The sequence below is a fragment of the Cannabis sativa genome, chromosome 4 (assembly GCF_029168945.1).
Source record: "Cannabis sativa cultivar Pink pepper isolate KNU-18-1 chromosome 4, ASM2916894v1, whole genome shotgun sequence".
NCBI classification, from domain to species: Eukaryota; Viridiplantae; Streptophyta; class Magnoliopsida; order Rosales; family Cannabaceae; genus Cannabis; species Cannabis sativa.
The window spans coordinates 39,532,656-39,559,428 of record NC_083604.1 but is presented as its reverse complement, the minus strand read 5'-3'; the positions used below and the strand labels follow the sequence as shown (position 1 = coordinate 39,559,428).

The following is a 26,773-nucleotide window of genomic DNA, read 5'->3' as shown; positions in this document are numbered from 1 at the left end:
ACTACCAAAACAATACAAAAAAAAAATTAAAGAACATAAACAACAAGCATAAAAAAACATTAACACTAAAATAATGAAATGACACACCTCGACAACCCTTTTCCTAATTATGTCTTCGAACAGATCAGTTGATTGAACAATCTTCACTTGGTATTTACTCTTTCCCTAAGAGTTAACAAAATAAAACCAAAACAACAACAAGACACAGAGTCAAACAAACAGAAAACTATAAAATAAGACTAACAAAGAAAAAACATGCAAGAAAAAAAAAAGAAATAGGAAATATAATCAACTTGAAAAAACTCTTAAAACAACACAAGAACAATAGAAAAAAACCTTATCAGATTTGGGAGACTTTTGAACTTTCTTTCGGCTGTTTGCATCTTTTATATATATGCTTGTCTATCTTCACTGATCAAAAGAAAAACCAATGTCAAATTAAGTTTTTCTTTTAAACCCCTTATATACAGATGGAGAAAAGGTTGAGAAGAGGATGCGCTCTTGTTCATGAAGCAGGGAACTACGTGAAGAAATGTTTGGGAGGTGGAGAAGAGGATGCGCTCTTGTTCTGTGGTTCATGCACCACTGCCGCCATAAAGAGACTCCAAGAGGTTATGGGGGTTACAGTGCCATCCATACTTAGAGAAAGAGTGATGAAGAGTCTAACCAATGAAGAGAAATGAGTTGTTTTTGTTGGACCTTTTGAGCACCATTCCAACCTTCTCTCATGGCGACAAAGCTTGGCAGAAGTAGTTGAGATTGCTTTAGACCAACATGGCTTAAAGGAGAGAGAGAAACAGATTTTTTTTTACAGGCAAAGAGGAAATATGAAGGGAGTTTTATGAAAAAGAAAATTAAAATTAGAAAAATAAATAAATAAATAAAGTTGATGAGAGGGTTGCTTTAGTGAGTAGTGTGTGTGAGAGTTGTCACATCTCACGTCCAAATCAATCACTCTAATAAAACAAAAAAATTTAAATTTTGATGTGGGGAGACACAACTACTCATTATTTCCTATTTTATTATTATTATTATAAAATGTTTTGGAAAAATGAATGACACAGTAGAGAAAAAAAACGTGGAACAACCCCAGCATGACACTTGTAAAGCCATAAAACTATTATTAATAAAACTTACCAAAGGTAGTATACTGCCAAAAATATTTAAAAATAAAAAACAATATAAAAGTTAAAATGAACGTGCGACGGTACAAATGAAAAAAAAATAATCAAGGCAGTAATGGTTGTAAATTTCCCTTATTATATTATATAACTAAATAAGTTTCCAGATATTATTGTTTTGTTAAGTTCAGTATTGTTTTTTATTTATTTTTTGAAATACAGGTAAAAATAAATATATTTGGTTAAAACACGAGTATAAAATGTTATAGCACATATCATCAGATAGCAGAAGGCATGTGCCTTAAAGTTGCAGATCCTACGTTTGAGAGAGCTAATGTATATTAATCTTCAAATTCAAATTAAACTAACAATTTTTAACCAAAGTAAAAAAGAAAAAACAAACTCTGGTTCGAAAAGGAAAACCAGGTATACCAAATGTGTCACAAAAAACAGCTCTCGACAGGTTCTAACACTAAATTCAACTTAAGCTCCAATCAAAGCAGTTCCACAATACCACAAATCCACCATGGAAGGACACTCCTTTAAGTCCTTTACAACAGCTATAACAACATCTGTAGACCTGCAAAAATGCAACTTCATTATACTTCCTTACTACAATCTACCAAACACCAACCAGCCAACCTGCAAGAGCATCCCCGGTGCAGATCTGAGAGATCGGTAACATAGTCTACAGTAACTACTGCATCACACGTTTCCCTTGAGCTGCAAGTTTTGTGGCTACTTGTTCTTCCGACAAAGGTAAGTAGTAGATTCGAGGAGTGGCCTTGGTTTTTCGAAAGAGGTCATCTAATGTGACAATTGGAGGGTCAAGCTTTTCTGGCAGTGGTGGTGGCGGTGGAAGAGGAAGCCTTTCTCTTGCTTGGGGAGGATTAGACAAGGGTGGTGGTGGAGGGAGGGAAGGCGGGGGTGCAAGCTGCGGCTGCTGCCTAGTTTGCCGAGGGGACTGCTGGGGCTGCGCGGCCAATGGGATAGAAGGAACAGGAGTTGCCTTGGGAGATGCAACATGAGCTGCATTAGCAGAAGCTACAGGAGTTGGTGGAGTCTCCAACCGAGTTTTTACTTCCTGAGGGTCGACAAATTCAGCAAGGAGAAGCCGCCCACCATTTGGAGGCCACTGCAGGTTATATACAGCATTGCGTGTTTCAATGGCTTCTTCCACTGATGAATACTGCACCACCAAGGTTATTGAATTGAGTTTTTTTCTTTTCTTTTTTTCAATGAGCAACAAAATAAATCCATGGCACACACTAAACATAAGAGTACACATATATGCATAAAGAGTCTTACGGTAACATAGCAATGGGTCTTAATGTGATCCATCCAGAAACTGGTTACATTGCCAGTTTTTCCCAAAAGCTCTTGCACTGCTTTCAAGGTGAAGGGCCGCAGAAACCGATCAATCCTTAGAGAAGTGGTTGGAGATTTTGGTGATGGTGGGACTGCATAATAACGCAAACAAATAATGAACCCAATATTTTTTTTAATTAGATTATCCAAATTCAATACAAAATATTAAATATAACTCACCAACACGTTCCATAGGTGAATCCTCACTAGTGATTGAATCTGCTCTAGCAAGGCGCTTCAAAGCAGAGGATTGGAACGCATCCTTGGGTGTAGTGGTAGTAATATTAGAGCTTTGAGGCTCCGGAATTGTTAAGCTATCAGTATTCCACCGCCGCTGCCTTTTCACAGGCTCATTGTTTCCAACAACTGATTCATCTTGAGTAAAAAAAGAACACTTTTTTAGAAAAATAAATAAAATAGAAATAGAACCAAAGGAAAATTTTGCTTTAAAAATTATATTTATACTCATTTCATACTAATGAAATAAAAATAAAATTGGCACAAAGTCGTTAAAAAAGAAAGCCACAAATACTTGCTAGGAAAATTACAAACAAATATCAAAAAGGAAAATGATGGAAGGTTGCCTTTAAGAAACCATATCGCCTTACAAATTGCAAGGCAAATTCTTACAGAAGGTAAAAGGGTTTAGGTCGAGTTTAAAAACAAAATCAGACAAGGCAACACGGATTCCACATACAGATCCATTTGCAATAACATCAGGGCCCAATAAAACATTGAACAAGCAGAATTTTCATTTACTACCGATAGCAGAAACTGATAATTCAACCCTGAAGTCTCAAAGGTCTTTCACTATAACACACATACTATGAAGGCTTTTAATGCATTTGCAGTTTTATGACTATAAAAACTTGTTTACTCTAATTCCTTCTCCTAATTAATGAATCATACCATCTGTTAAATTCTTGAGGAAATGTTTCGAGTATTGAAATTACAACTTCATGAATCCACAAATAGGAATCAACCAAGAGAGCATAAGTAATAAGCAAGAATTAACCTCAGTAGTTCCAACACATACTTGCAGGTCTAAGAAAGCTAAGTAAAAACAAATAAATATGATACAAGAGTTCTTTATACCACATTGAAAAAGGATTAGCCTTGAAAATAGTTTTAATGTAAAGAATCTAAAAGAAAAAAATGAGTAATTTGTAAGTAATAATTTTATATTTAATACACTTATCTTGTTGTATCTAATTTTATACAAGTGTCTAATATCTTAAATAAATGACAGTTGCATCAACAAGAAAACATGCTGCAAGAAAACAGAGCTTACAGAAAAATCTTAGGAATATTGCATATTGAATTGATAGATATAAACCTCAAATTCAAATACAAGCAAGGTGAAAAACTCAGATAACCACGTTTTAGATTGTGTGTGCGTGTAGAAATAAAAGCAAAACTCACCATTAATCTTTCTTTTCTCAGCATGTGCAGATGGACGCTCTTCACTCTCAACATGAACGTCCTTTCCGTCTGCAGAAAAATCATCACCCACAATATCCACATGACCTTCCTCCTTCATATCAGAAACTTCAGTTTTTTCACTCTTATCTCCCACATCATCCGAACTATACTTGGAATCAATTTGTTTACTCTCCAGCACATCTTCTTCCATAGAATCATCTCCAGAACTTCTGTCTAAATTTAACTTTTCAGAGTACCCCACATCTAGATTATCATTTTTCTTCCCCAAATCTGCATTAGTACCATTATTGTCATCCTTCTCTTCGACAGAAGTGTTGCTCTCATGTGGCTCTTCAACATCCATAAGATGTGAGTCACCACCGCCCTGAACATTAGTGCTGGATGATGGTGCCACCATCTCCGGCTTAATAACATCTAATTCTAATTTGACATTATCAGCAATTATGTTATCCTTAAGTTCAATCTTTTCATTAATAGACACAGAATCAGTAGAAATAGAATCATATTTTACTTGAGACCCAAAATTAGGTCTGACCTCAGATACCTGGTTTTCTGGAGCAGAAACGTCGAGCTTGAATTCCTCGGATGTAGGCTTGGAACACTCATTCTCCAGCTGTGACATTGTATTGTTGATTTCCAGCTGGGTCTTTGAGTCTTTACTCTCTACCTTGGCCTTGGAGCCAGCACTATCTAACTGGGGCTTTGAGTCATCATTCTCTACCTGGGGCTTTAAAAGCTCACTATCCAGCTCGGCCTTTGCATCCTCAATCTCCAGCTGGGACTTTGAATCCACATTCTCCAGCTGAGATTTTGAATCCACATTCTCCAGCTGGAACTTTGAATCCTCATTCTCCAGCTGAAACTTAAAACTCCCCTTCTCTTTCTGAATCTCAGAATCTTGCTCACTTAATGTTACATCAGATACCACACTCTCAGTAACCGTAACTGTAGTTTCTACAGTAGTTTCATAACTAACCACAGTCTCCTCCACCGCAGAGGAATCCTCACCAACTACAACATATCCTTCCTCAATATTACCTTGGCCCAAGTCTGGTACACTGTTATTAATGTCATCCTCAACAGGAAGCTTATCCACCTTACTGGTCTTCTTCCCACTACCATCCACAGTGCCTACGTTTTCAGAAAAAACAGCCTTTTCCTTCCCACTTTTCACTACAACTGCTGGTTCTGGACTGGATTGAATATCATTATCATCATTGTCATTCTGAGCACTTATCCTCTCAGTACGCACTGCTTCGTCCAAGCGTTTTACCAAATCCTCCTTCAAACCTCTAGTTATCAATTTTCTCTTCTTAAGCTCTTCTTTTAACTCTGTAACCTTCCACTGATCAATCGGTCGATTGTCAAGAATCTGATACGGCGATGATCGAGGTGATGACATTTTAAGATTGAAAACACAAAGTTCAATCCTGATTTAAATTACAAGACTTGTTAAAAACCAGCTTTAGAGAAAATATCATTATAAGAAAACAAATACACAAAGATTCATTCTGCATAGTATGTGAAGATAAGTTATGATTCCGCCATTTTACTGATAAATGGATACATTGCTCTATTATTATTATTCAGGTCAAAACATATCGGAACAATATTACTTTTCCCAATCAAGAAAATCATAACCAACGAAAAAATTCAATCCACTTTCTTTTCGTTAGGAGGAAACTAAACCAAACAATTCCACAAAACCCCAGATTAGAACAAGAAGCTTAAAGAAAATGAAACCCTTATATTCTTGACCTAAGGAATTAAACAAAGACACAATGCTAATGACCTAGTGTGGCAAAACCAAAAACCCAACAATGGGATTCGTCCTACACCCCTAAAATGAAACCCGTAATCAACAATGAGAAATAAAATGTCAAAATGAGGAATTACTCACAATAATGTTCGCGAGGCAGGCCAGCAACAGATAAAGAACCAGAATATAGATAAGAGAAATGAAACCCTAATTTCATAAGAGAAAAGCCACCATTAGAAGAGAAAGCAGATAAATACAATTACCATCAACAGAACAAAAAACCCAGAACACAACAGGAAACGCTCATTTATATCATGATTCTTCAGAGACAACAGACACCCCAAATTTTCCTGTTTTTTCTTCTTCTCAATCCTGAAATAACGAAAAACAGAAAGAAAATACTAAAATATGTAAAAGAAAAATTAAAAAGACAAAAGACAACAAGAATGGTCGAGATGACCAAAAAAAAAAACAAAGGTTGGGTCTTTTGAATTGGGACTAAAATTTGTATGGTTTGATTTTGGTGAAGCTAATAACAAAATGGGTATCTAATCTAGGGTTTCTTCTTCACTGTGTGTTTGTGTTATCGAAACAGAAACTATACTACTGGGCTTTCATTTCTCAAATACATATGAATTTAGATTTTTTTTTCTTTTAATTATTTTTTGGCTACGTAAGTGCATAAAACACCGTATACTAAGACGTGCAATTTTAGCGAATTGGGCTGGGCTTGCCTGTTTCTATTATGGGCTCATTGATGGATGTCATATTTAGGCCCTTCAAACCTTTAACATCCTTAATGAATGTCATATTGAGTTGTAAAAAAATTATATTTTTACGTTTATAGAATTTTTTTTATATTGTTACGGTTTTTTATAAAAACAACAATAAAACTACATAAAATTAATGTAAAAATAACATTTAAATAACATCAAAACAACAACAAAAATAATATACGGATAACAAAAAATTAACAACAAATTAACAATTGATGACTCTAAGAATGCAAGTGATTATAGGTTGATCGCTTGCTGCAACACTCTTTACAAGTGTATCTTTAAAATGATTTGTGCTCAGTTCTCAGAAGTGCTTCCTAGCCTGATTCATGATAACCAGGGAGCCTTTATCAAGAATAAGCAGCTGGCTCATAATATCCTGATCTTTCAAGATCTTTAAAAAGGGTACACCAGGAAGAATGTCTCAGCTCGAAGCATCTTCAAAATTGATCTCAGCAAGGCGTATGACACTGTTGATTGGAGATTTGTCTCTGACCTTTTAAAGGGCCTTTGTTTCCCGGCTAAGTTCATTGATTGGGTTTTAGGTTGCCTCCATGGTGCTTCCTATTCCCTAATGATGAATGGTCGCACCCATAGGTCTTTTAAAGGGGAGAAAGGTCTTCGCCAAGGGAATCCAATGTCTTGTTGGAATTTATTTTACCAGGATCTTAGATCTACTCACAAGTATGTTGATTAACACCCTAAATATGAACTTTCTAAAACGATGAAATAAACACATATAAAGTTTAGGAAACCTTACATTGGTTGCAGCGGAATTAAATGACTCCTTCCGTTCAGATATCTAGCCCTTGATTCCTTTCTGTAGCAGAGCATTATCAATATCTGAACCTGGATCTCTTTCTCTGAATCTTTGATGTTGAAACCTCCTTCTTGCTGAAAGTCTTTCTTCACGATCTTCCTCACTATGATTGAGGTATCACTTGCTGTGTGTGGGCACTACTCATACACTAAGGATTTCGAAATTCAAGAGGAAGAGAGAGAGAGAGAGAGTGGGTTCGGCCAAAGATACGGAGAGAGAAGGCTCAGGTTTTTCTGATTCAGAAAGTGTCAGAAGAAAAGTGTGTAATTTTCCTGAAGCCTTCACTATCTATTTATAGCATTCCACTAGGGTTAGGTTTGAATTATTTGGCATTAAAATAATGAAAATATTATAGGTAAATTCCTATAAAAGTGGCTGGCCCTATACTAGTGGATTTGGGCCTCACTTTTTGCAATTTTGCAATTTTATCTTTTCTGCATCTGATTTTCTCAAAAACGCCAATTTTCTAATTCAACCATTTAAATGCCAATTCTAACTATTTAATAACTATAAATAATTATTAAATAATATTGTCATTTATCATATTTATTAATTGAACCATACAAAGTATCATAATTAACAAATATGCCCCTATAAACTCTTTCTTTACAATTTCGCCCTTACTTAGTGAAAAATTCACAAATAGACATAGTCTAAGTTGAGAATTATAATTGATTAATCAAAACCAATTATATGAGTCTTACAAGCAATATTATCTCAACTAGTGCGGGGACCATGGGTCTATATAACCGAGCTTCCAATAAGTAGATCAAGAATTTATTACTAAAATTCACTAACTTATTAATTCTTCGTTGAATCCACGCATAGAACTTAGAATTGCACTCTCAGTTATATAGAATGCTCTATATGTTCCACCATATAGACACATCATTAGTTATCCATTGTTATAATCCTAATGTGATCAATGATCCTCTATATGAATGATCTACACTGTAAAGGGATTAAATTACCGTTACACCCTACAATGTATTTATTCCTTAAAACACTTGATCCCGTAGAAATGATATTTCAGCTTATGTGAAATGAGTACTCCACCATTTATGTTCGTTTGGTCAAGCTCGAAGGAGATCATCCTTTGCTTACTATTCGCCAGATAGAAGCTATAGATTCCATGTTTATGATAGCGCTCCCACTCAATTGCACTATCGTGTTCCCAAAATGTACGTATCACCCTGACCTAAAAGTAGGCTTAACTAACAAATCAAAGAACACGAATAGCCTCTCGAGATTGAGCCTAATCATAACAGTTTTTAGATCATTTGATCTAGGATCAACTAGGCGATATTGACTTGAATAGATATTACGGTAAGTTTAATAAATCTAAGTCAAAGTTCAATATCGGTCCATTCTGATGCATACTCCATGCATCCAACCTGAGCTTTACTTTAACCAATGCTCTGGAAAGAACATAGTATTTCTCCAAATACAAGTAAACTCTTGTTGTAGATTATCATATCAGTAAAACCCTATGTCTGATAAATCTAGGAAACTTTATTCACATAGTCATGTTTACTTTCCAATGTGTTGACAGCACAATAAACAGGATCAAGTATGTGAAATCAGATGAATTTATACATTATGTACATATAATCATGAAATAAATCATGTGAACCATGCAACATTAAATGTTATTTTTGATCTATATTAATAAGTAAATCTGATTATATTGAAATGAGTTTTATTTAGGGCATAAAACCCAACATGTCTCCGCTTCTCTTTGTGCTAACCATGGAATACTTGACAAGATTACTAATTCAGAGATCTAACTTGAAAGGATTTGAGTTTCACCCTCTTTGTAAGTCCATAAATCTTGTGAATCTTTGCTTTGCGGATGACTTGATTATTTTTTGTAAAGGAAATAAAAATTCGGTCAGGCATGTTCAAGAAGCTTTTAAAACTTTTAGTGAAACTATGGGCCTTACAGCTAACAAAAATAAGTCTCTGGCTTTATTTTGGTGGTGTAAATGAGTTTCACAAAGACAGAATCTTGAAGATGATGCAAACAGAAGAGGGAAACTTCCCCCTTAACTATTTGGGAGTCCAACTTAGACCAACTAAGTGGCGTGCCACTGACTACGAAGTTATTATTGATAAGATTCACAAAAGGTTACACAGCTGGGCTAGTAGAAACTTGTCCTTTGTTGGAAGGGCGCAATTGATTCACTCAGTTCTGTTGGGAATTAGGAACTTCTGGATGAGCTTGTTTATTCTTCTTCAGAAAATCACTGCAGCAATTGACAAATGTTGTAGGGACTTTCTTTGGGGGTCCAAAGATAACCGCAGCAAGATGCACTTGTCCTCGTGGGAAAAAGTTTGCCTTCCGAAGAAGTATGGAGGCGTCGGCTTTCGTGAGGGGAGAAAATAGAATACAACCTTGATGGCAAAATTTGTTTGGGCCATCTCGAGCAAACAAGATAACTTGTGGGTCAGGTGGATAAATGTTATTTACTTAAAAGGGAAAAAATTTTGGCAGGTTGAATTTAAACCTGATGCGAGCTGGTATTTCAAGAAACTTTTGCGGCTGAGAAGCACTATTGACAGGTCAGATATTGTCAATGCTAGTAAGAGTGGTAAGTTCAAAACCAACATATTTTACATATCAGCTAACCCCATGCAAAAAGTTGATTATGCTAATCGAATTTGGCATAAGATATGCATCCCGAAACATAGATTCATTGGCTGGCAGGCGATTAATAATCAGCTCTTGACAAGAGACCACATCAGTAAGATCACGCTGATTTCATATGAACTTTGTCCAGTGTGTTTAAATGACAAAGAGACTCATGCTCACATCTTCATGGATTGTCCATTTACTTTGAAGGTTGTGGCTGATGTTAACAAGTGGTTAGGGAGATTAGATTGGCCGAAGAGCTCCAAAGACTGGTATGATTGGTTTTCCAAACCCCTCAAAAACTTGCAGGAAAAATTGTTCAATGTTGTTTGCTTGGCTATTGTCTATAACATTTGGGTTAATAGAAATAATTGTATTTTTGAGCTTAGTTGCAAATCAGTCTCTTGTATTAGCATGGCTATTAAGAAACCTGTCAAATACAGGTGTATGAGCTTTGTAGGTACTAGCAAAAGCAAGATTGATGCACATTTATGTAAAGTTATAGCTAGCTCGTAGTTGTTGTTGGGTTCGGTCAGCCTTGGAGTTGGTGATTGGTGATTGTATTTTTGTTGGTTCTTTTGGATAAAATCTTCTTTTGTTTAAAAAAAAAAACAACAAATCAATTAACAAGAGTACAACATAAAAAGATCGTATTTTCTGTAAATAAAATAAAAAAAATCGTAAAAATATTTAAAATTCCGTGAAACCGTATTTTTGTAATTTTTTTTTTGTTATTTTTGTGTATTTGTGAAATAATCCCTTTTATTTTTCGACTATTTGTAGGGTATTTTTACAAAAATATTGAATTTCAAACAAAAATTTACAATTTTACTGTTACTCAAAATCTTTTACAAAAATAATGTCTTTTTATAAAACAACCTAAAACAATCGTAAAACAACAAAACATAACACATACAAAATGAGTATCTATTAGTTTCCAAATTTTATTTTTTTGGTAAATTAGTCTCAAACTATATATATTTTGATAAATTGGCCTTAAATTTTATTTTTTGGTAAATTGATCTCCAAACTTTTATTTCTTCAGCAATATTAGGCCTTCACTATTAGGGGTGTTCATCAAATAATCGATCCAATCCAATCCGCACGATCCGATCCAATCCAATCCAATTCGCAAAGTGCGGATATCCGCACTTGTGCGGGTTGGATTGGATTGAAAAATTCAAAATTTGTACTTGTGCGGATTGGATGCTGATTGACATGTAAAAATAACCGATCCAATCTGTTGGGTTTTATGCCCTAAATAAAACTCATTTCAATATAATCAGATTTACTTATTAATATAGATCAGAAATATCATTTAATGTTGCATGGTTCACATGATTTATTTCATGATTATATGTACATAATGTATAAATTCATCTGAAACCCTTTTCACATACTTGATCCTGTTTATTGTGTCGTCAACACATTGGAAAGTAAACATGACTATGTGAATAAAGTTTCCTAGATTTATCAGACATAGGGTTTTCCTGATATGATAATCTACAACAGAGTTTACTTGCATTTGGAGAAATGCTATGTTCTTTTCAGAGCATTGGTTAAAGTAAAGCTCAGGTTGGATGCATGGAGTATGCATCGGAAGGGACCGATATTGAAATTTGACTTAGATTTATTAAACTTACCGTAATATCTATTAAGTCAATATCGCCTAGGTGATCCTAGATCAAATTATCTTAATCCTGTTATGATTAGGCTCGATCTCGAGAGGCTATTCGTGTTCTTTTATTTGTTAGTTAAGCCTACTTTTAGGTCAGGGTGATACGTACATTTTGGAAACACGGTAGTGCAATTGAGTGGGAGCGCTAACATAAACATGGAATCTATAGCTTCTATCTGGCGAATAGTAAGTAAAGGATGATCTCCTTCGAGCTTGACCAAACGAAAATAAATGGTGGAGATCTCATTTCACATAAGCTAAAATATCATTTATACGGGGTGAAGTGTTTTAAGGATTAAATACATTGTAGGGTGTAACGGTAATCTAATCCCTTTACAGTGTAGATCATTCATATAGAGGATCATTGATCAAATTAGGATTATAACAATGAATAACTAATGATGTGTCTATATGGTGGAACATATAGAGCATTCTATATACTGAGAGTGCAATTCTAAGTTCTATGCGTGGATTCAACGAAGAATTAATAAGTCAGTGAATTTAGGTTATAAATTCTTGATCTGCTTATTGGAAGCTCGGTTATATAGACCCATGGTCCCCCCACTAGTTGAGATAATATTGCTTGTAAGACTCATATAATTGGTTTTGATTAAGCAATTATAATTCTCAAATTAGACTATGTCTATTTGTGATTTTTTGACTAAGTAAGGGCGAAATTGTAAAGAAAGAGTTTTAGGGCCATATTTGTTAATTATGATACTTTGTATGGTTCAATTAATAAATATGATAAATGACAATATTATTTAATAATTATTTATAGTTATTAAATAGTTGGAATTGGCATTTAAATGGTTGAATTAGAAAATTGGCATTTTTGAGAAAATCAGATGCATAAAAGATAAAACTGCAAAATTGCAAAAAGTGGGGCCCAAATCCACATGTATAGGGCCGGCCACTTTTGTAGGGTTTTACCTCTGATATTTTTATTATTTTAATGTCAAATAATTCAAACCTAACCCTAGTGGAATGCTATAAATAGATAGTGAAGGCTTCAGGAAATTAACACTAAATTTTCTACTTTTTCATTCAGAAAAAACTGAGCCTCTCTCTCTCCCTATCTTTGGCCGACCACTCCCTCTCTCTCTTCTTCCTAAAGATTTCGAAATTCTTAGTGTTAGAGTAGTGCCCACGCACAGCAAGTGATACCTCAATCATAGTGAGGAAGATTGTGAAGAAAGACTTTCAGCAAGAAGGAGTTTTAGCACTAAAGAAGGAGAGAAAGAGATCCAGGTTCAGCTATTGATAATGCTCTGCTACAAAAAGGAATCAAGGGCTAGATATCTGAACGGAATGAGTCATTATATTCCGCTGCACCCAATGTAAGGTTTACTAAACTTTATATGTGTTTATTTCATCGTTTTAGAAAGTTCATATTTAGGGTGTTAATCAACATACTTGTGAGTAGATCTAAGATCCTGGTAAAATAATTTCCAACAACTGGCCTTAGAGCCATGGTAATTGATTTGCTTGCAAGAAATTTGGACTTTAAAACGATTGTTTGATGTTTTGGATGGTATCATGTTGTATTGAGTGTTATTTGATGATTGATTGATGTTTGTGAATTTTCGTGAAAAATAATTGAATATCTGTTTCTGGAATTATTTTTATTGGATAGTATGGAAAAAATTAAGCAAGTTACTTTTTTACAGAACTCAATTTCGATTTAATTTGAATTAGTTATGATTTTTTGAAGTTTCGAAAAAAAATGAGGAATCGGGCAACCAGCATCCGCGCGCGGAAATCATGCTGGTGACCCCCTGCGCCGAGAAATCACGCCCAGATCACCAACTTGCGCGCGCCGCGCGCGGACGGGTATGCACAGCATCCCGTCCGTACAGCTCGCAATTTTTTCGTTTTTCTTCGATTTTTCATGCTTTTTCATGGATTTAACTTCCGATTTTTTGTGTAGTTCTGTATTTATACATTTACTATTCCTAATTCAATTCTAATTATCATAATTAATTTAATTAATATTTTTTAAATTTAATTCATGATATTAGTATATTTTGAATTTGAAAATAGTAAATATCTATCTTTTTGCTTAATAATATATCTTATTTTTAAATTTGATTATATCTTATCTTATTTTTAAATTTAAGGTCAGATATTAAATTTTTTAAATTAATTTTTTTTTAAATAATTTGACCTTATTTAAATTTAAAATAAGATAACTATAATCATGTAATTTTAAATAGATGTAAGATATTTTGCTAACTTTTAAATTTTGTTATTTTATTTATTTAAATTACATTTAAAATCTGAAAAAGATATTTATTTATCTTTTTTAATTTTTATTTATAAAATAACATTAAATTTTTAAAAGTAGTTAGCAAATTTTGAAATGATATTTAGGTTGGTTGAAACCTAATTTTTCAAAATTGTAGGTTTAATTTTAAATCTTTTTTTTTTTAATTTCGAAATTTTAAATTTTATTTTATTTTATAATTTTCAAAAATAATTTTTTTATTTAATTATTTATTCGAAATTATTTATTTAAAATTAAATAAATCCTACATCCAACTATCCAGCTAACCTTGTTGCAGGAGTATGTGTTTTTAGCTTGTTTGTAAGTTTTTAAAACCTATTATTGCTTGATTGCAAATACCCATGGTTAACTTGTTGACAGATCCAATGATGCAATGATCTTATTGTTGGAATTTATTTTACCAGGATCTTAGATCTACTCACAAGTATGTTTATTAACATCCTAAATATGAACTTTCTAAAACGATGAAATAAACACGTATAAAGTTTAAGAAACCTTATATTGGGTGCAGCGGAATTAAATGACTCCTTCCGTTCAGATCTCTAACCCTTGTATCCTTTCTGTCGCAGAGTATTATCAAGATCTGAACCTGGATCTCTTTCTCTGAATCCTTGATGCTGAAACTCATTTGCTGATGATCTTTCTTCACGATCTTCCTCACTATGATTGAGGTATTGCTTGCTGTGTGTGGGCACTACTCTAATCACTAGTGTAATTTCGAAATATGAAGGAAGAAGAGAGAGAGAGAGTGGCGGCCAAGGTAGAGAGAGAAAGGCTCAGGTTTTCTGATTCAGAAGTATAATTTTCCTGAAGCCTTCACTATCTATTTATAGCATTCCACTAGGGTTAGATTTGAATTATTTGACATTAAAATAATGAAAATATAAGTTTAAAATGCCTACAAAAGTGGCCGGTCATGGCTTGATGGATTTGGGCCTTGCTTTTTGCAATTTTGCAATTTTAACACTTTTGTATCTGATTTTCTCAAAAATGCCAATTTTCTAATTCAACCATTTAAATGCCAATTCTAACTATTTAATAACTATAAATAATTATTAAATAATATTGTCATTTATCATATTTATTAATTGAACCATACAAAGTATCATAATTAACAAATATGCCCCTATTAACTCTTTCTTTACAATTTCGCCCTTACTTAGTGAAAATTTCACAAATAGACATAGTCTAATTTGTGAATTATAATTGATTAATCAAAACCAATTACATGAGTCTTACAAACAATATTATCTCAACTAGTGCGGGGACCATGGGTCTTTATAACCGAGCTTCCAATAAGTAGATCAAGAATTTAGCACTAAAATTCACTAACTTATTAATTCTTCGTTGAATCCACGCATAGAACTTAGAATTGCACTCTCAGTATATAGAATGCTCTATATGTTCCACCATATAGACGCATCATTAGTTATCCATTGTTATAATCCTAATTTGATCAATGATCCTCTATATGAATGATCTACACTGTAAAGGGATTAGATTACCGTAACACCCTACTATGTATTTTATCCTTAAAACACTTGACCCCGTATAAATGATATTTCAGCTTATGTGAAATGAGTACTCCACCATTTATGTTCGTTTGGTCAAGCTCGAAGGAGATCATCCTTTGCTTACTATTCGCCAGATAGAAGCTATAGATTCCGTGTTTATGCTAGCGCTCCCACTCAATTGCACTACCGTGTTCCCAAAATGTACGTATCACCCTGACCTAAAAGTAGGCTTAACTAACAAATCAAAGAACACGAATAGCCTTTCAAGATTGAGCCTAATCATAACAGGATTAAGAACATTTGATCTAGGATCAACTTGGCGATATTGACTTGAATAGATTTTACGGTAAGTTTAATTAAATCTAAGTCAAAGTTCAATATCGGTCCCTTCCGATGCATACTCCATGCATCCAACCTGAGCTTTACTTTAACCAATGTTCTGGAAAGAACATAGCATTTCTCCAAATGCAAGTAAACTCTTGTTGTAGATTATCATATCAGTAAAACCATGTGTGTGATAAATCTAGGAAACTTTATTCACATAGTCATGTTTACTTTCCAATGTGATGACAACACAATAAACATGATCAAGTATGTGAAAAGGGTTTAAGATGAATTTATAAATCAAATAGACAAGCAATTGATAAAGTGAACCAAAACATACACAAATGAATGAAAAATACTTCTGTTCTTTTATTGATGTTGAATAAAATAGATTACATTGAAATGGAGTTTTATTTAGGGCATAAAACCTAACACTTATATATATATATTTTTTTTTTCTACATACAATTTAAAATAAAATTAAATATTTTTTGTACATACAATTTAAATAAAATTAAATATTTTTTGTACATACAATTTTTTTTCTTCATTTGAATTTGTTATTTGCTATTTTATTTATTTTAATGTGTTGTTAGAGACATAAATAACTATCGTATGTTTTATTTTGTTGCTAGTTATGTGAAGAAAAAAAAATATTTTTTTATAAATATTAAAAGTAACCAATCCAAGATAACCGATGCAATCCACACTTTTACGGATTGGATTGGATTTGAGCTATAGTGCGGATTGTATTAAATCTAAAAAATAAAATCCGTACTATGCACTATGAGCAAAATAGTGCGGATTGGATTGGATGAACACCCCTATAAATCACTATTAGATACTGATATTTTTATTAATTTTTATTTATTTTAAATACTTTATTTTTTTTTGTGTTAAATTCAAATAAATTCATTTTTTTTTTTAATTTTAATACTTTGATGAAAATAAGAGAAATTATCCCATACACTATTTTTGAATTTTTTTTTTTCAAATTTACGGTTTGGATTTCTAAAGTGGTTTATCCGGTAGTTTCTATATGGGTTGCTATACGATTTTTAGTTGAGATTTAGGTTGCTCCGCTAGTTGCAATAAGGATTTTTATGTATAATTCCGTAAAAATACAAAAAAAAAAAAAAAAAAAAAAAGAAACTGTTTTGAATTGTAAAAATAAAAAAATCCCTAAAAATTATGATGAATATTTTATATTTCATATAATATATATATAATATATGTACTGTATAATTATAATATTTAATTTTTTATGAAAATATTTAAAAAATACTTTTTTCATATATATTATTAATAAAAAAAAAGAGTATAAACACTAGCATACTCATATAATAGATAGAGCGAATTCTAGTCCTGTCACATTTTTATATTTTAGCATTTATAATATATTTTATTGTTAATTTATGAATATGTAGTATTATAATTTGAATAATTTTTTCATTGTATATATATGTAATAATTATTTAAAATATTGCATGAACGATGGTAAAATTTCATGGATTTACCGCAAAGTATAAGTTAAAAATAAATTTTAAAATATAATTTACTTCGTTAGTTTATAAAAAAAAAATAATAATATTATTTAAATCGTTTCAATTGTTCTTTTCTTCTTCTTATGTTGATACATTTGAGAAAAATACATATAAATAAAAAATATATATTTATTTATTTGATAATATATCAATATAATACTATTTAAAATTGATACAAAAATAAATAAATAAATAAAATACCATCATTTAAGACAAAAAATTTTATGGGTGCATTTGGTAACACTTTTTTAATCAGTTTTTGGTTTTCAAAATAAGAAAAGTGAAAATACTTTCCAAAATCATGTTCTATAAAACTGTTTTTACTTTTTCAATTTTTTAATTAAGAATCTAAATTTTAAAAATAAAAAAATTACTTTCAATTTTTTTTAAACAGTATTTTTTAATCAATACTTTAGACTGTGACCCAACTTAGACCTTAGAAACCTGGCCCGACTCTAGACTTGGACCCGCTCCCAGTCCTGACATCGGACCCGGCCTCAAACCTGAATTAAATAAAATTAACAAATTAAAATAAAAATGAAATTTACAAAACACACTTTTATTTTTTGTTTTTAAAATTAAAAAACAAAAGTAATTATAGAACATATTAAATTTTAAAAACAAAAATTTTACTTTTATTTTTGTGATTAAAAAATTTAAAAACAAAAATGTTGCTAAACGTCACCTATGTTTCTAAAAAATAAAAGTTTGGTAAACAATTTGTCAAAAAATAAAATTTGAAGATCAACTTGTCAAAACTTATATAATTTGGAGACCAATTTGCCAAAAACTAAAATTTAGCAATCAAATTGTCAAAATATGTATAATTTAAGGACTTGCAGCATAAATAAATCTTTTCCTATTTATTTAAACAATTTTTTTATGTATTGTAAACCAATATATCACATCACTTTGTATATATTTCTTTTTAGGCAATCATATAACTATTAGATGAAAAAATTAAGATTGAGAGGGAATAGGTGGGATGACCATAGAGAACTAAAGAAGGGACATCATCCATGCCCATTAACATAACATAACACAATAACTTAACAATATTACCAACCAAGCCCACACAAGACAAGACTACCAATTAAATTACAGTTCCTCACATATTCAAATGTAGACTCTTAACCATGCTTTGTTTGCCTTTTCTACCTCCACAACAAAATGTCACTTGTTCTTCAGATCCTTAACAAATAGGAGGCACAGAGCATCAAACAGATAAACATGACTCTTCATCATTCATCAATCGCTATTGTGAACCTGCAAAAACACAGCCCTCTTTCATTACTCCGTTGGTCCCACCAACTTATTATCTTCATCAGCCTCGAAAGCCTTCCTTAGCTTCTCTTCATCTGTTTCGAAAGCTTTCCTTGCTTGTTTGAGCTCTTCGTTCATCGATAGCAATTCTGTACATCGGTTAAGCTTTCGAAAGTCCTGCAGGGTTAAAAATGGCCATTTTACTATGACTTCTCTAGCAACAAAAAAGAAAAACTAACTGAAGAACCAAAGAATCAAGATAAATTTATAGCTTGAAACACTTTTAGAGAAGATGCTACCACACACGCTCTAATAAAAAATCCAAGGACAAACAATAACACTAAAAAATGGGGTAGGGCATCATTTTCAACATAACATAGGATGTGCCTTAAAAGTTTAAAACCAGATATAACTACTACTTAATAAGACACACCTTTCGCATTAAGTAAAGAAAGTCCTCAACTGATAGCTTTCCCTGCTTTGAACCATTATCTTGTGCTTTATGTACCTGCAGTAATATTAAGACAATAGTAAAGCACCCTCTCTAAGGTCTATCTTTGCAGTTGGTACAAATTATAATCAGAGAAATAGCTTACCAAATCTATAATATACTCCATAACTATGTCCTCCATAAGTGCCACGCTTTCTGGAAGAGGCTGTCAGCACAAAACAGATTCAGCCAGCAGACATTTCAAAATTGGTAACATTAAATTCACTATTACTGTTATAGCTCTCAACTAAAGATAAACAATGTTATACATTGCAGGCAGGTCTGATGAAGTTATAAAGTTCAGTCAGCTTCTGATATTAAATCAAGAAAAAAAAAAGTCTAATGATGAAACTCACGTTAGAACAATCTCCAAAACCATACATCATATGCTGCACTGCAGATCCACAAACAACACCAAATTAATCAGATATTGGTTCCGGAAATCTGCAGCGATTATATCTCTCATTCATAACTTACATTCTTTCTGAAAGACTCCTCGTTTGCGTTTAGACGAAGTTTCAGGAGGCTGTGGGACTCCAGCTTTCTGCTTTGAAGAAGCTCCAATGGATGAGTTCATCTTCTACTCAGCTATTCACACCCTGATCTCAGTCACAAATGATTTTTTATCATCCATGAGCTCATTATACTTTATCAAATCAAATATGTGAAAGTGATACCTTTGATATATTTTCGTTTCTTTAATAGGAATATATATTTAATAAAAAACAATCCCAAACAAAAAGGGGCCAGCCAATCACTCTAATTTGAAGGCTTATACAAAACCCATCCCAATAGAGTGGTATGTCATAAGTGATAACCTATTTTCCAAATCAAAAGAATTTGAAGGCTTATACAAACATCATTTCATCCCAATACAGCAATCCGCATTTATAAATTATAATGAGTTTAGGAAACAGAGTTAAAATTTACATAGTGCAGCATACATACATGAACATGATGCATTACAATGATAATCGTATATAAAGGGAAAATCGTAATTATTAACAAGCTATAATTGTAAGTCAAAATCATTCAAATAAAGACCATTAGAAACCAAAAGCAAAAGCCAATCAATCGTTTCGGTAGTGGCTCGATAAGTTTTTCAATTAGGCATTTACACAAACAACTGGTGTGCGAGATCAATTTCATAAACAAATTTAACTCATCTACCTGAAAAGACTCCGTATATCTCCTAATGATTGAAACGAGAGAGAAGAACTGTGTTCAGCGAAAGTGAGGTGAGAGAGAGAGAGAGAGAGAGCGAGAGAGAAATGCCGCTGTGCCCGTTTCTTTTTGACATTATTATATAATAACCGACCATAGGGAAAACGACACATTTGTTGTCCGAAAACGACATCAAAGTTTAAAAACGACATTGTGTTGCGGTAAAAGGCAAAGCGGAACTTCGCTCGATGTACTCTTTCGGACAGTTCCCTCTGTGGCGGTGGGTTTCGGCAACGGGTGATGGTTCTGCTCACGTACGGAAGCTCCTCCTAAGCATCTTCTTCGCTAAAGGACCACCCATTCTCTCTAGTATCTCTTTCAGAAACTCTACGATTATTTAGCGCCAGGAGTTGAATTTTCCTTACTTCTTTTGGTTCACTCAGTCATTTTGTCGAACACTTGTAATCATGTTGCTCAGGTACATGCTTAAAGGCAATTTTTCAATCTTGTAAACCCTAGATTGTATTCAACAATGGTATTATAATGCCGTTATTGAATTTTATGTCCCGATTGCATGATTCCTTTTCAGGTCAATTCGGCAGTTTTCGGCTCATCGAGCGGGCAGAAGAATTCCAAGGAAGATTACAACTCAGGCACGTACAATTTTGTTGATTTAACTATTGTACTATGGGTTTTGGGATAATGTCAGTTTATTGCAAGATGCTGTTGTTAAGCTCTTGCTAATGTCGATTAGGGCGCACTGAAATAGATAATGACACAGTTTATGTCGTTTGTGCTCGGATGAACAGTTGGGTGAATGCAATTTTGAATTTTCTGCATTCATGTCGATAAATAACATTTTTTTTAAAGAAATTATCATCTTACTTGTATTTTTCCCTTATTTCGTTTTTAATTTGTATCTGTTACAATTGGACGATTACAACAGATACCCATCTCTCTAAGAAGAGAACTATCAACCAAACCTCAGAAGAATGCACCCCCTGAACCTAAATCCACAGGCAAGCCTCCTGAATCCAGTGGCTCTTTTCCGAAAGTTGTTTTTGGAAGTGTTCTTATTGGTGCTGCTGTTATGGCGGCTTACCAAACTGGTTATTTGGACCAATATATTGGCCGTAAGGATCAGCAGGATTCTCTAAATTTAGTTAAGGATGAGGTTGAGAACAAGGATGACAAAGATATTCAAAAGTTGGTGGATCAATTTGTCAATGGTGAGGAATTGGATGATGCCTCTGAGAAGGATGTCACTGAGAAGGATGCCTCTGAGAAGATTGAAACTCAGTCAGACCATCCTATTGTTGAAGCTTTAAGTAATAGTCAAGGTGATGTTCAGCCTCAGGTGCAAGAAAAACCCAAGACAAACCCTGAAGAAGTTGCCATCAAAGAAAAAGATGTGACAGATCTCCCACAAAGCAGTATGACATCTGAGGATCATATTTCAAATTCTGGGACTGCTTCTGAGGGGAGTGTGGAGGTAAAGAGTGCAGAAGAAAATATTAACATGGGATCAAATGAGGAGGTTCAAACTTCTCCAGTATCTATTGAGACTAGCAATGCTGAGAAAGAAAGTGAAGCAAAAGAAGCACCACCTGTGCAGTTTACTGTAGAGGAAAGGGAGGAGGTAATTGTCGTTTTTACATTTTTTTAATCAACTAATACACCATAGTGTCAATGCCTATTATTTGGTTGATCTGCATTGGATTATATTATCCTAATGATATTGTAAGAGTTGGCTGAATTTTTTGGATTACTGTCTTATAAAAAAAGAAACATAATTCTTGGGGATTATGTTGAGAGTGAAAACTGATACATGAAACTTTAGCTGAACATGGAGATTTGAAAGTAGAATTTTTCAATGATTTGTTTTTCCTTGTGTGTTAATTACCTGAATTATACTATAGTTCTTTCATGCTTTTCAACCCCTTTTCCCACTAACTATTTCATTTATGATATAAAAGGAAGGTACTGTGATGCAGCCAATGCCAAATGATCTAGGTGGCCTAGTTCATCTGTCCCATACCTAGAAATAGATAGGCTTCATAAACAGCTTCCAATGCATTTTAACAACATTAAGATATTTTGGAATTTTAACAATCACCATTTGAACTAAAGTCATTTGGGAACCTAAATTCCATCGTCTTGCATATCTTTTAACTTCCATAAGTACCTGAAAATTCAATTATAGAGTTTGAAGTTCTTCTCATGGTAAAAATTTGTAGGATGCAATTGTTAAAGATGTAGAAGAACCTAGCTCTCTCCTTGAGGCATATCAATTAGGAGATAAGGCCGGGGACAATGAAACGTCTTTGCATAGACATGGTGGTCATGACAACAATGCCCTTTCCAAGGAAAAAGAGGTTCAAAATTTGCATTCTTTTTGCTGATTATTTCTGCTTATTCCCATTCTAAATATGCAAAAGGATGTCCAATTGTAATGCCCTTATCTGGATGAACAGGCCTTAAGTAATGCACTTGAGGAGTTAGATGATGGTTACATAACCAAAGATGGAAAATTAGTTCTTGACTTTTTACAAGCCATTCATGCAGCTGAAAGTAGACAAGCTGAATTAGATGCTCGTTTGTATATGGAAGAAAAGAGAGCATTGAAGGTCTGTACTTTGCTTTATTATCATTATGAAACAAGTTCTTATGATTGACCATCTAACTAACAAGGTTCATTATTACAGGAAAAGTATGAGAAGGAGTTGAAGGATGCTGCAGTAAGAGAAATGATGCTTGCAGAAGAGGCAGCAATGCTAGACAAGGTTGCAGTTCTTTCCATCCCTGTGCATAAGCTTCTTTATCTCCCTTAGTGTTTTAATTTTCAATTTTATTTTGTCTTCTGCTGGTTGCTTTTTATTGGGGCCTGATTAGGTAGAATATGTGAATTTATTTCTGATGAAAGACCCTCTTATCTACTTATTATTATTTTTTAAAAAAAGAACTGGAAAATATTTGGAAAAGAGTAAAAGAAAAAGGAGAATTTTGTAATCATGCTTGTGAGTCTTAGGACATAAAGTGCTGGTGGCTTTAGATAAATTATGGAGCATATGGTAGACTTTGGTTTTACCTATTTTCTTACAATTTGAAATGCTAGAAATAAATTTTAAAATGTTGAAGTTCTACAATCTTGAAGGAAGAATTACAAGCAAACGTGCTATACAAGTTTATGTCTATTTAGATAATTCTACGTTTTCTTTGGTATCAATCTCTATCCTTAAAAAATGAGTAAACAAACTGAAACTGAAGATATAAACTTTCTGTTACTTGCTCACTATTTAGAGAATGACAGCTTAGAATTACTGAACTTTAAAGCTTTTATTTTGCTTCAGGAACTAAAGAGAGAAAGAACAAAAGCAGCTGCTGCACTCAAGTCACTTCAAGAAAAACTTGAAGAGAAATACAAGACAGAGCTGGAACAGTTGGTACAAAATCATTCTCTGCCTCAAAAATGGTTTATCAGTGTTCAAGCATCCGAGTGATAACTATTAATTTGGTAATTTACAATTGCAGGAGCATGAAGCTGAATTCAAGCTGAACAAGGTGGAAGAGTTGGCGAAAGCAGAATTGGCTGCAAAAATTGCTAGTGAGAAGGCAACCCAAATTGAAAAAATAGCAGAAGCAAATCTTAATGTAAGTAAGATCTGCTTATTTTACAATCAGTTCTCATTCCTAATTCATATGTTTGAAGAAGAAAGAGTCAATGAAATGATGAGGCAGAATAGGATTGTGTTTGGATCTCACATTGACCAAGTATGGGATTGGTTAGTAGTATATAACCCACTTGAGCACCCTCCTCTCTTAGGCTAAATTTTGAGAGTGAGTTCTACCCAAGTGGTTGTGTCTAGTGGCATTAGAGTTATGACCCTCAAGTGGGACCAACGTCGTGAAAGAGGCGACCTATGGAAGGGGCGACATGCATAAGGGGCAACCTGTGGATCAAGTCCAAATAAGTAGGCCACCACAGAGTAGGTCACCATAGAGTGGGCTGTCGTGGAGGTCGGCTCCAAAGGGGGTGTATTGTTAGGATCCCACATTGATCAATTATGGGATTTGTTAGTATCCCTCCTCCTAGTCTAGCTTTTGGGAGTAAGTTCCTGTTCAACCCAAGTGGTTGTATCAAATTGCTAGTGATATTTTTCCGAAGAGAAGAGTGACCATAGTTGGTTAAATGCTTCAATAGTTGCTATATAAATGTGGCAGAAAACAAGGAAATCCACTGAAATCTTTTGAAAGCGACTAGTTTCATGTATAACTTTTGATATTTGAATATCTGTCTGTAGTTTTGATAATCTCTAAAGCATAATATATCATTTCTAAATTTATCTCTAATGAAAGCTGAAACGGTATAATATCTTCTACTTGCAGATTAATGCCTTGTGTATGGCATTCTATGCACGGTCTGAGGAGGCTCGCCGGAGTCACTCTGCTCACAAGCTTGCTTTGGTAAAAAAAAGTAACAGCACATTCATTTGCATATTTTCAACCCAATTATTATCTCATATTTTAGACCTTGGGCCTTGTAGGGAGCACTTGCTCTGGAAGATGCACTTTCGAAAGGGTTGCCAATTCAGTCAGAGATAATGGCTTTGCGCAATTATCTTGAAGGAATTGATAAAGATTCAATTTTAGATCTGGTATTATCATCTCTCCCTGAAGAAACAAGAAACAGTGGCACAGACACTTTATTGCAACTGGACCAGAAGGTAACTTATTTCTGTTCTTTTATTCTGTATGCTATTGGATGCACTCCTATGATTGACTACCTATTTAGTTAGTTGTATTTTATGTCAATCTCTTGTAGACCTTGTTCATTCTTCTTTGAGCTAATCATATCACACCCTATTTTCCTTTTTACTCGTGGAGGTTGGAACATTATTATTTTAACATATTTTGGTTGCTTTGCTCTTTGTTTCATTCTCATTGTTCTTGAATGTCTAATTTGTACACCAACTGTTTGCTTCGCTCATGGTACACATTTTTTCTACTGTGGGTAAGCTCATTAATTTCAGCAGTATTATTATGACTTTCTTGTGATTTTTCACTCAAAGACGACTTGTCAGTTGAACATGTATAAAAATGCAAATTATGAAGGCTTCAATTCAAGATCTGAATGCTGGATACTCAAGAACTACATAAATGAATCCTATTGATAAGCCTTATCTGCTAACTTCAGTAATTCTTTTGTCAGTTTGATGCCTTAAAAGGGACACTCCGACACTTCAGCTTAATCCCTCCTGGCGGTGGTGGTGTTTTAACTCATTCTTTGGCGCATGTAGCATCCTGGCTGAAGGTATGAAGATACAAAATCAAGCTTACGTTTCCCTTTCCTCCTATATACATATCACTTATTAGATCATTTTTATATTTGCATCGAAATTTCCTTCAGGTGAAGGAAGCTAGCCAATCTGGTGATGGAATAGAATCTCTCATCAACAAAGTTGAGTCCTGTTTGGCTGAAGGGAAAATTGCTGAAGCAGCAGATGTTCTTGAAGAAGGTGTCCAAGGCAGCCAAGCCTCAGAAATAGTTGGGGACTGGGTTAAGAGAGCCAGAAATAGAGCCATTACAGAGCAAGCTCTAACCCTTCTCCAATCTTATGCCACTTCCATCAGCCTTACATAAATCTGTGATTTTGATTACTATTTTTGTATTTTTGGGGGCTTGCAAGTTTTAATGTTAGCCCTTTTGAGAGTCAGAAAATTCATTGATTTGGTAGTCGGCCTAATTTTTTTTCTTCAGTACTGATATATACAAACACAAATCAAGAAAACGTTCAACTAATAATTGTTCAGAACAAGGAAATGACTTGTATTTTCACAACTGAGAATTCTGTGGAGCTTTGATGTTATAGAGAAATGGCTTCTTGTCCATTTCTGAAAAAGAAAGAAAAATCTTATGAATAAAATTTTGCTTCTTCTTCTTTTATGTGTATACACGTTATCAAAATTTGGTTTGCCATAGTTTGAGTTTGTGAGTAGCATCTTGATGTGGAAGAAAATTTATGGGCAATAGAAAATCATAGTTTCCTAATCTAATTGAGTGTGATGTTTTTGTTTTGTAGTGTTTAATGAAATTATTTGAAATGGGCATTATGCTACATGACATATACATAAGATATATGTGTTTAATTACAATATACAGTATGTGTGCATATAATTTATATAAAAAATAAGTAAAAGCTAGCAATTCTCCATTATATTAGCGTGACTAGCACCATGGCTGAGCCTTGTGAGCTGTAAGGACACATGCAGAAGTTGTATTATTTTTCGTATTTTATTTATTAATTGCTAACACTCATATTCTGCTCTGGTTGTTAGCAACATGTAGTCTAAAATTAGCATGTGTTTCTTTCATTTTTCTAATATCATAATTATCTCCTTGGATTTACCACTTATCCATTATTGTCTTTAATAAAGTTATTAATCATCGCATACTTAAAATCTTATTATCCCAGCAGATAAAGTACTGTTTTGGACGGTCTTATTTCTTATTTGCCTCTAACTAAACACTTCACCATATGGTAAGGAATTATCCATAGAAAATTGTGTTTGTCTTCGAATTTATGGTAATG

At 33.5% G+C, this 26,773-nt stretch overlaps 4 protein-coding genes across 4 annotated transcripts; 2 read left to right on the top strand and 2 right to left on the bottom strand.

Annotated features, from left to right (window-relative positions):
- Positions 1-1,375: 1,375 nt before the first annotated feature.
- LOC115714666 (uncharacterized) lies at positions 1,376-6,370 on the bottom strand. The gene is made up of 5 exons (XM_030643418.2): positions 5,833-6,370; positions 3,912-5,362; positions 2,670-2,864; positions 2,430-2,581; positions 1,376-2,310 (listed from the first exon to the last, which is right to left on the bottom strand). The coding sequence occupies exons 2-5, from the start codon at positions 5,332-5,334 to the stop codon at positions 1,819-1,821; spliced, it is 2,262 nt and encodes a 753-aa protein (XP_030499278.1). The 5' UTR covers positions 5,335-5,362; positions 5,833-6,370; the 3' UTR covers positions 1,376-1,818.
- Positions 6,371-9,301: 2,931 nt separating this feature from the next.
- On the top strand, positions 9,302-10,435 carry LOC115713582 (uncharacterized). The gene is made up of 2 exons (XM_061113697.1): positions 9,302-9,619; positions 9,782-10,435. Exons 1-2 carry the CDS (start codon positions 9,302-9,304, stop codon positions 10,433-10,435), a joined length of 972 nt encoding a protein of 323 aa, XP_060969680.1.
- Positions 10,436-18,128: 7,693 nt separating this feature from the next.
- LOC115712612 (transcription initiation factor TFIID subunit 13) lies at positions 18,129-20,302 on the bottom strand. Its single transcript, XM_030640917.2, has 6 exons — positions 20,190-20,302; positions 19,497-19,618; positions 19,376-19,413; positions 19,126-19,185; positions 18,963-19,037; positions 18,129-18,706 (listed from the first exon to the last, which is right to left on the bottom strand). The coding sequence occupies exons 2-6, from the start codon at positions 19,594-19,596 to the stop codon at positions 18,557-18,559; spliced, it is 423 nt and encodes a 140-aa protein (XP_030496777.1). The 5' UTR covers positions 19,597-19,618; positions 20,190-20,302; the 3' UTR covers positions 18,129-18,556.
- Positions 20,303-20,448: 146 nt separating this feature from the next.
- On the top strand, positions 20,449-26,133 carry LOC115712611 (MICOS complex subunit MIC60, mitochondrial). The gene is made up of 12 exons (XM_061114016.1): positions 20,449-20,661; positions 20,773-20,831; positions 21,125-21,822; positions 22,421-22,558; positions 22,658-22,810; positions 22,889-22,966; positions 23,534-23,626; positions 23,715-23,834; positions 24,570-24,647; positions 24,728-24,907; positions 25,393-25,494; positions 25,591-26,133. The coding sequence occupies exons 1-12, from the start codon at positions 20,651-20,653 to the stop codon at positions 25,822-25,824; spliced, it is 1,944 nt and encodes a 647-aa protein (XP_060969999.1). The 5' UTR covers positions 20,449-20,650; the 3' UTR covers positions 25,825-26,133.
- Positions 26,134-26,773: the final 640 nt, after the last annotated feature.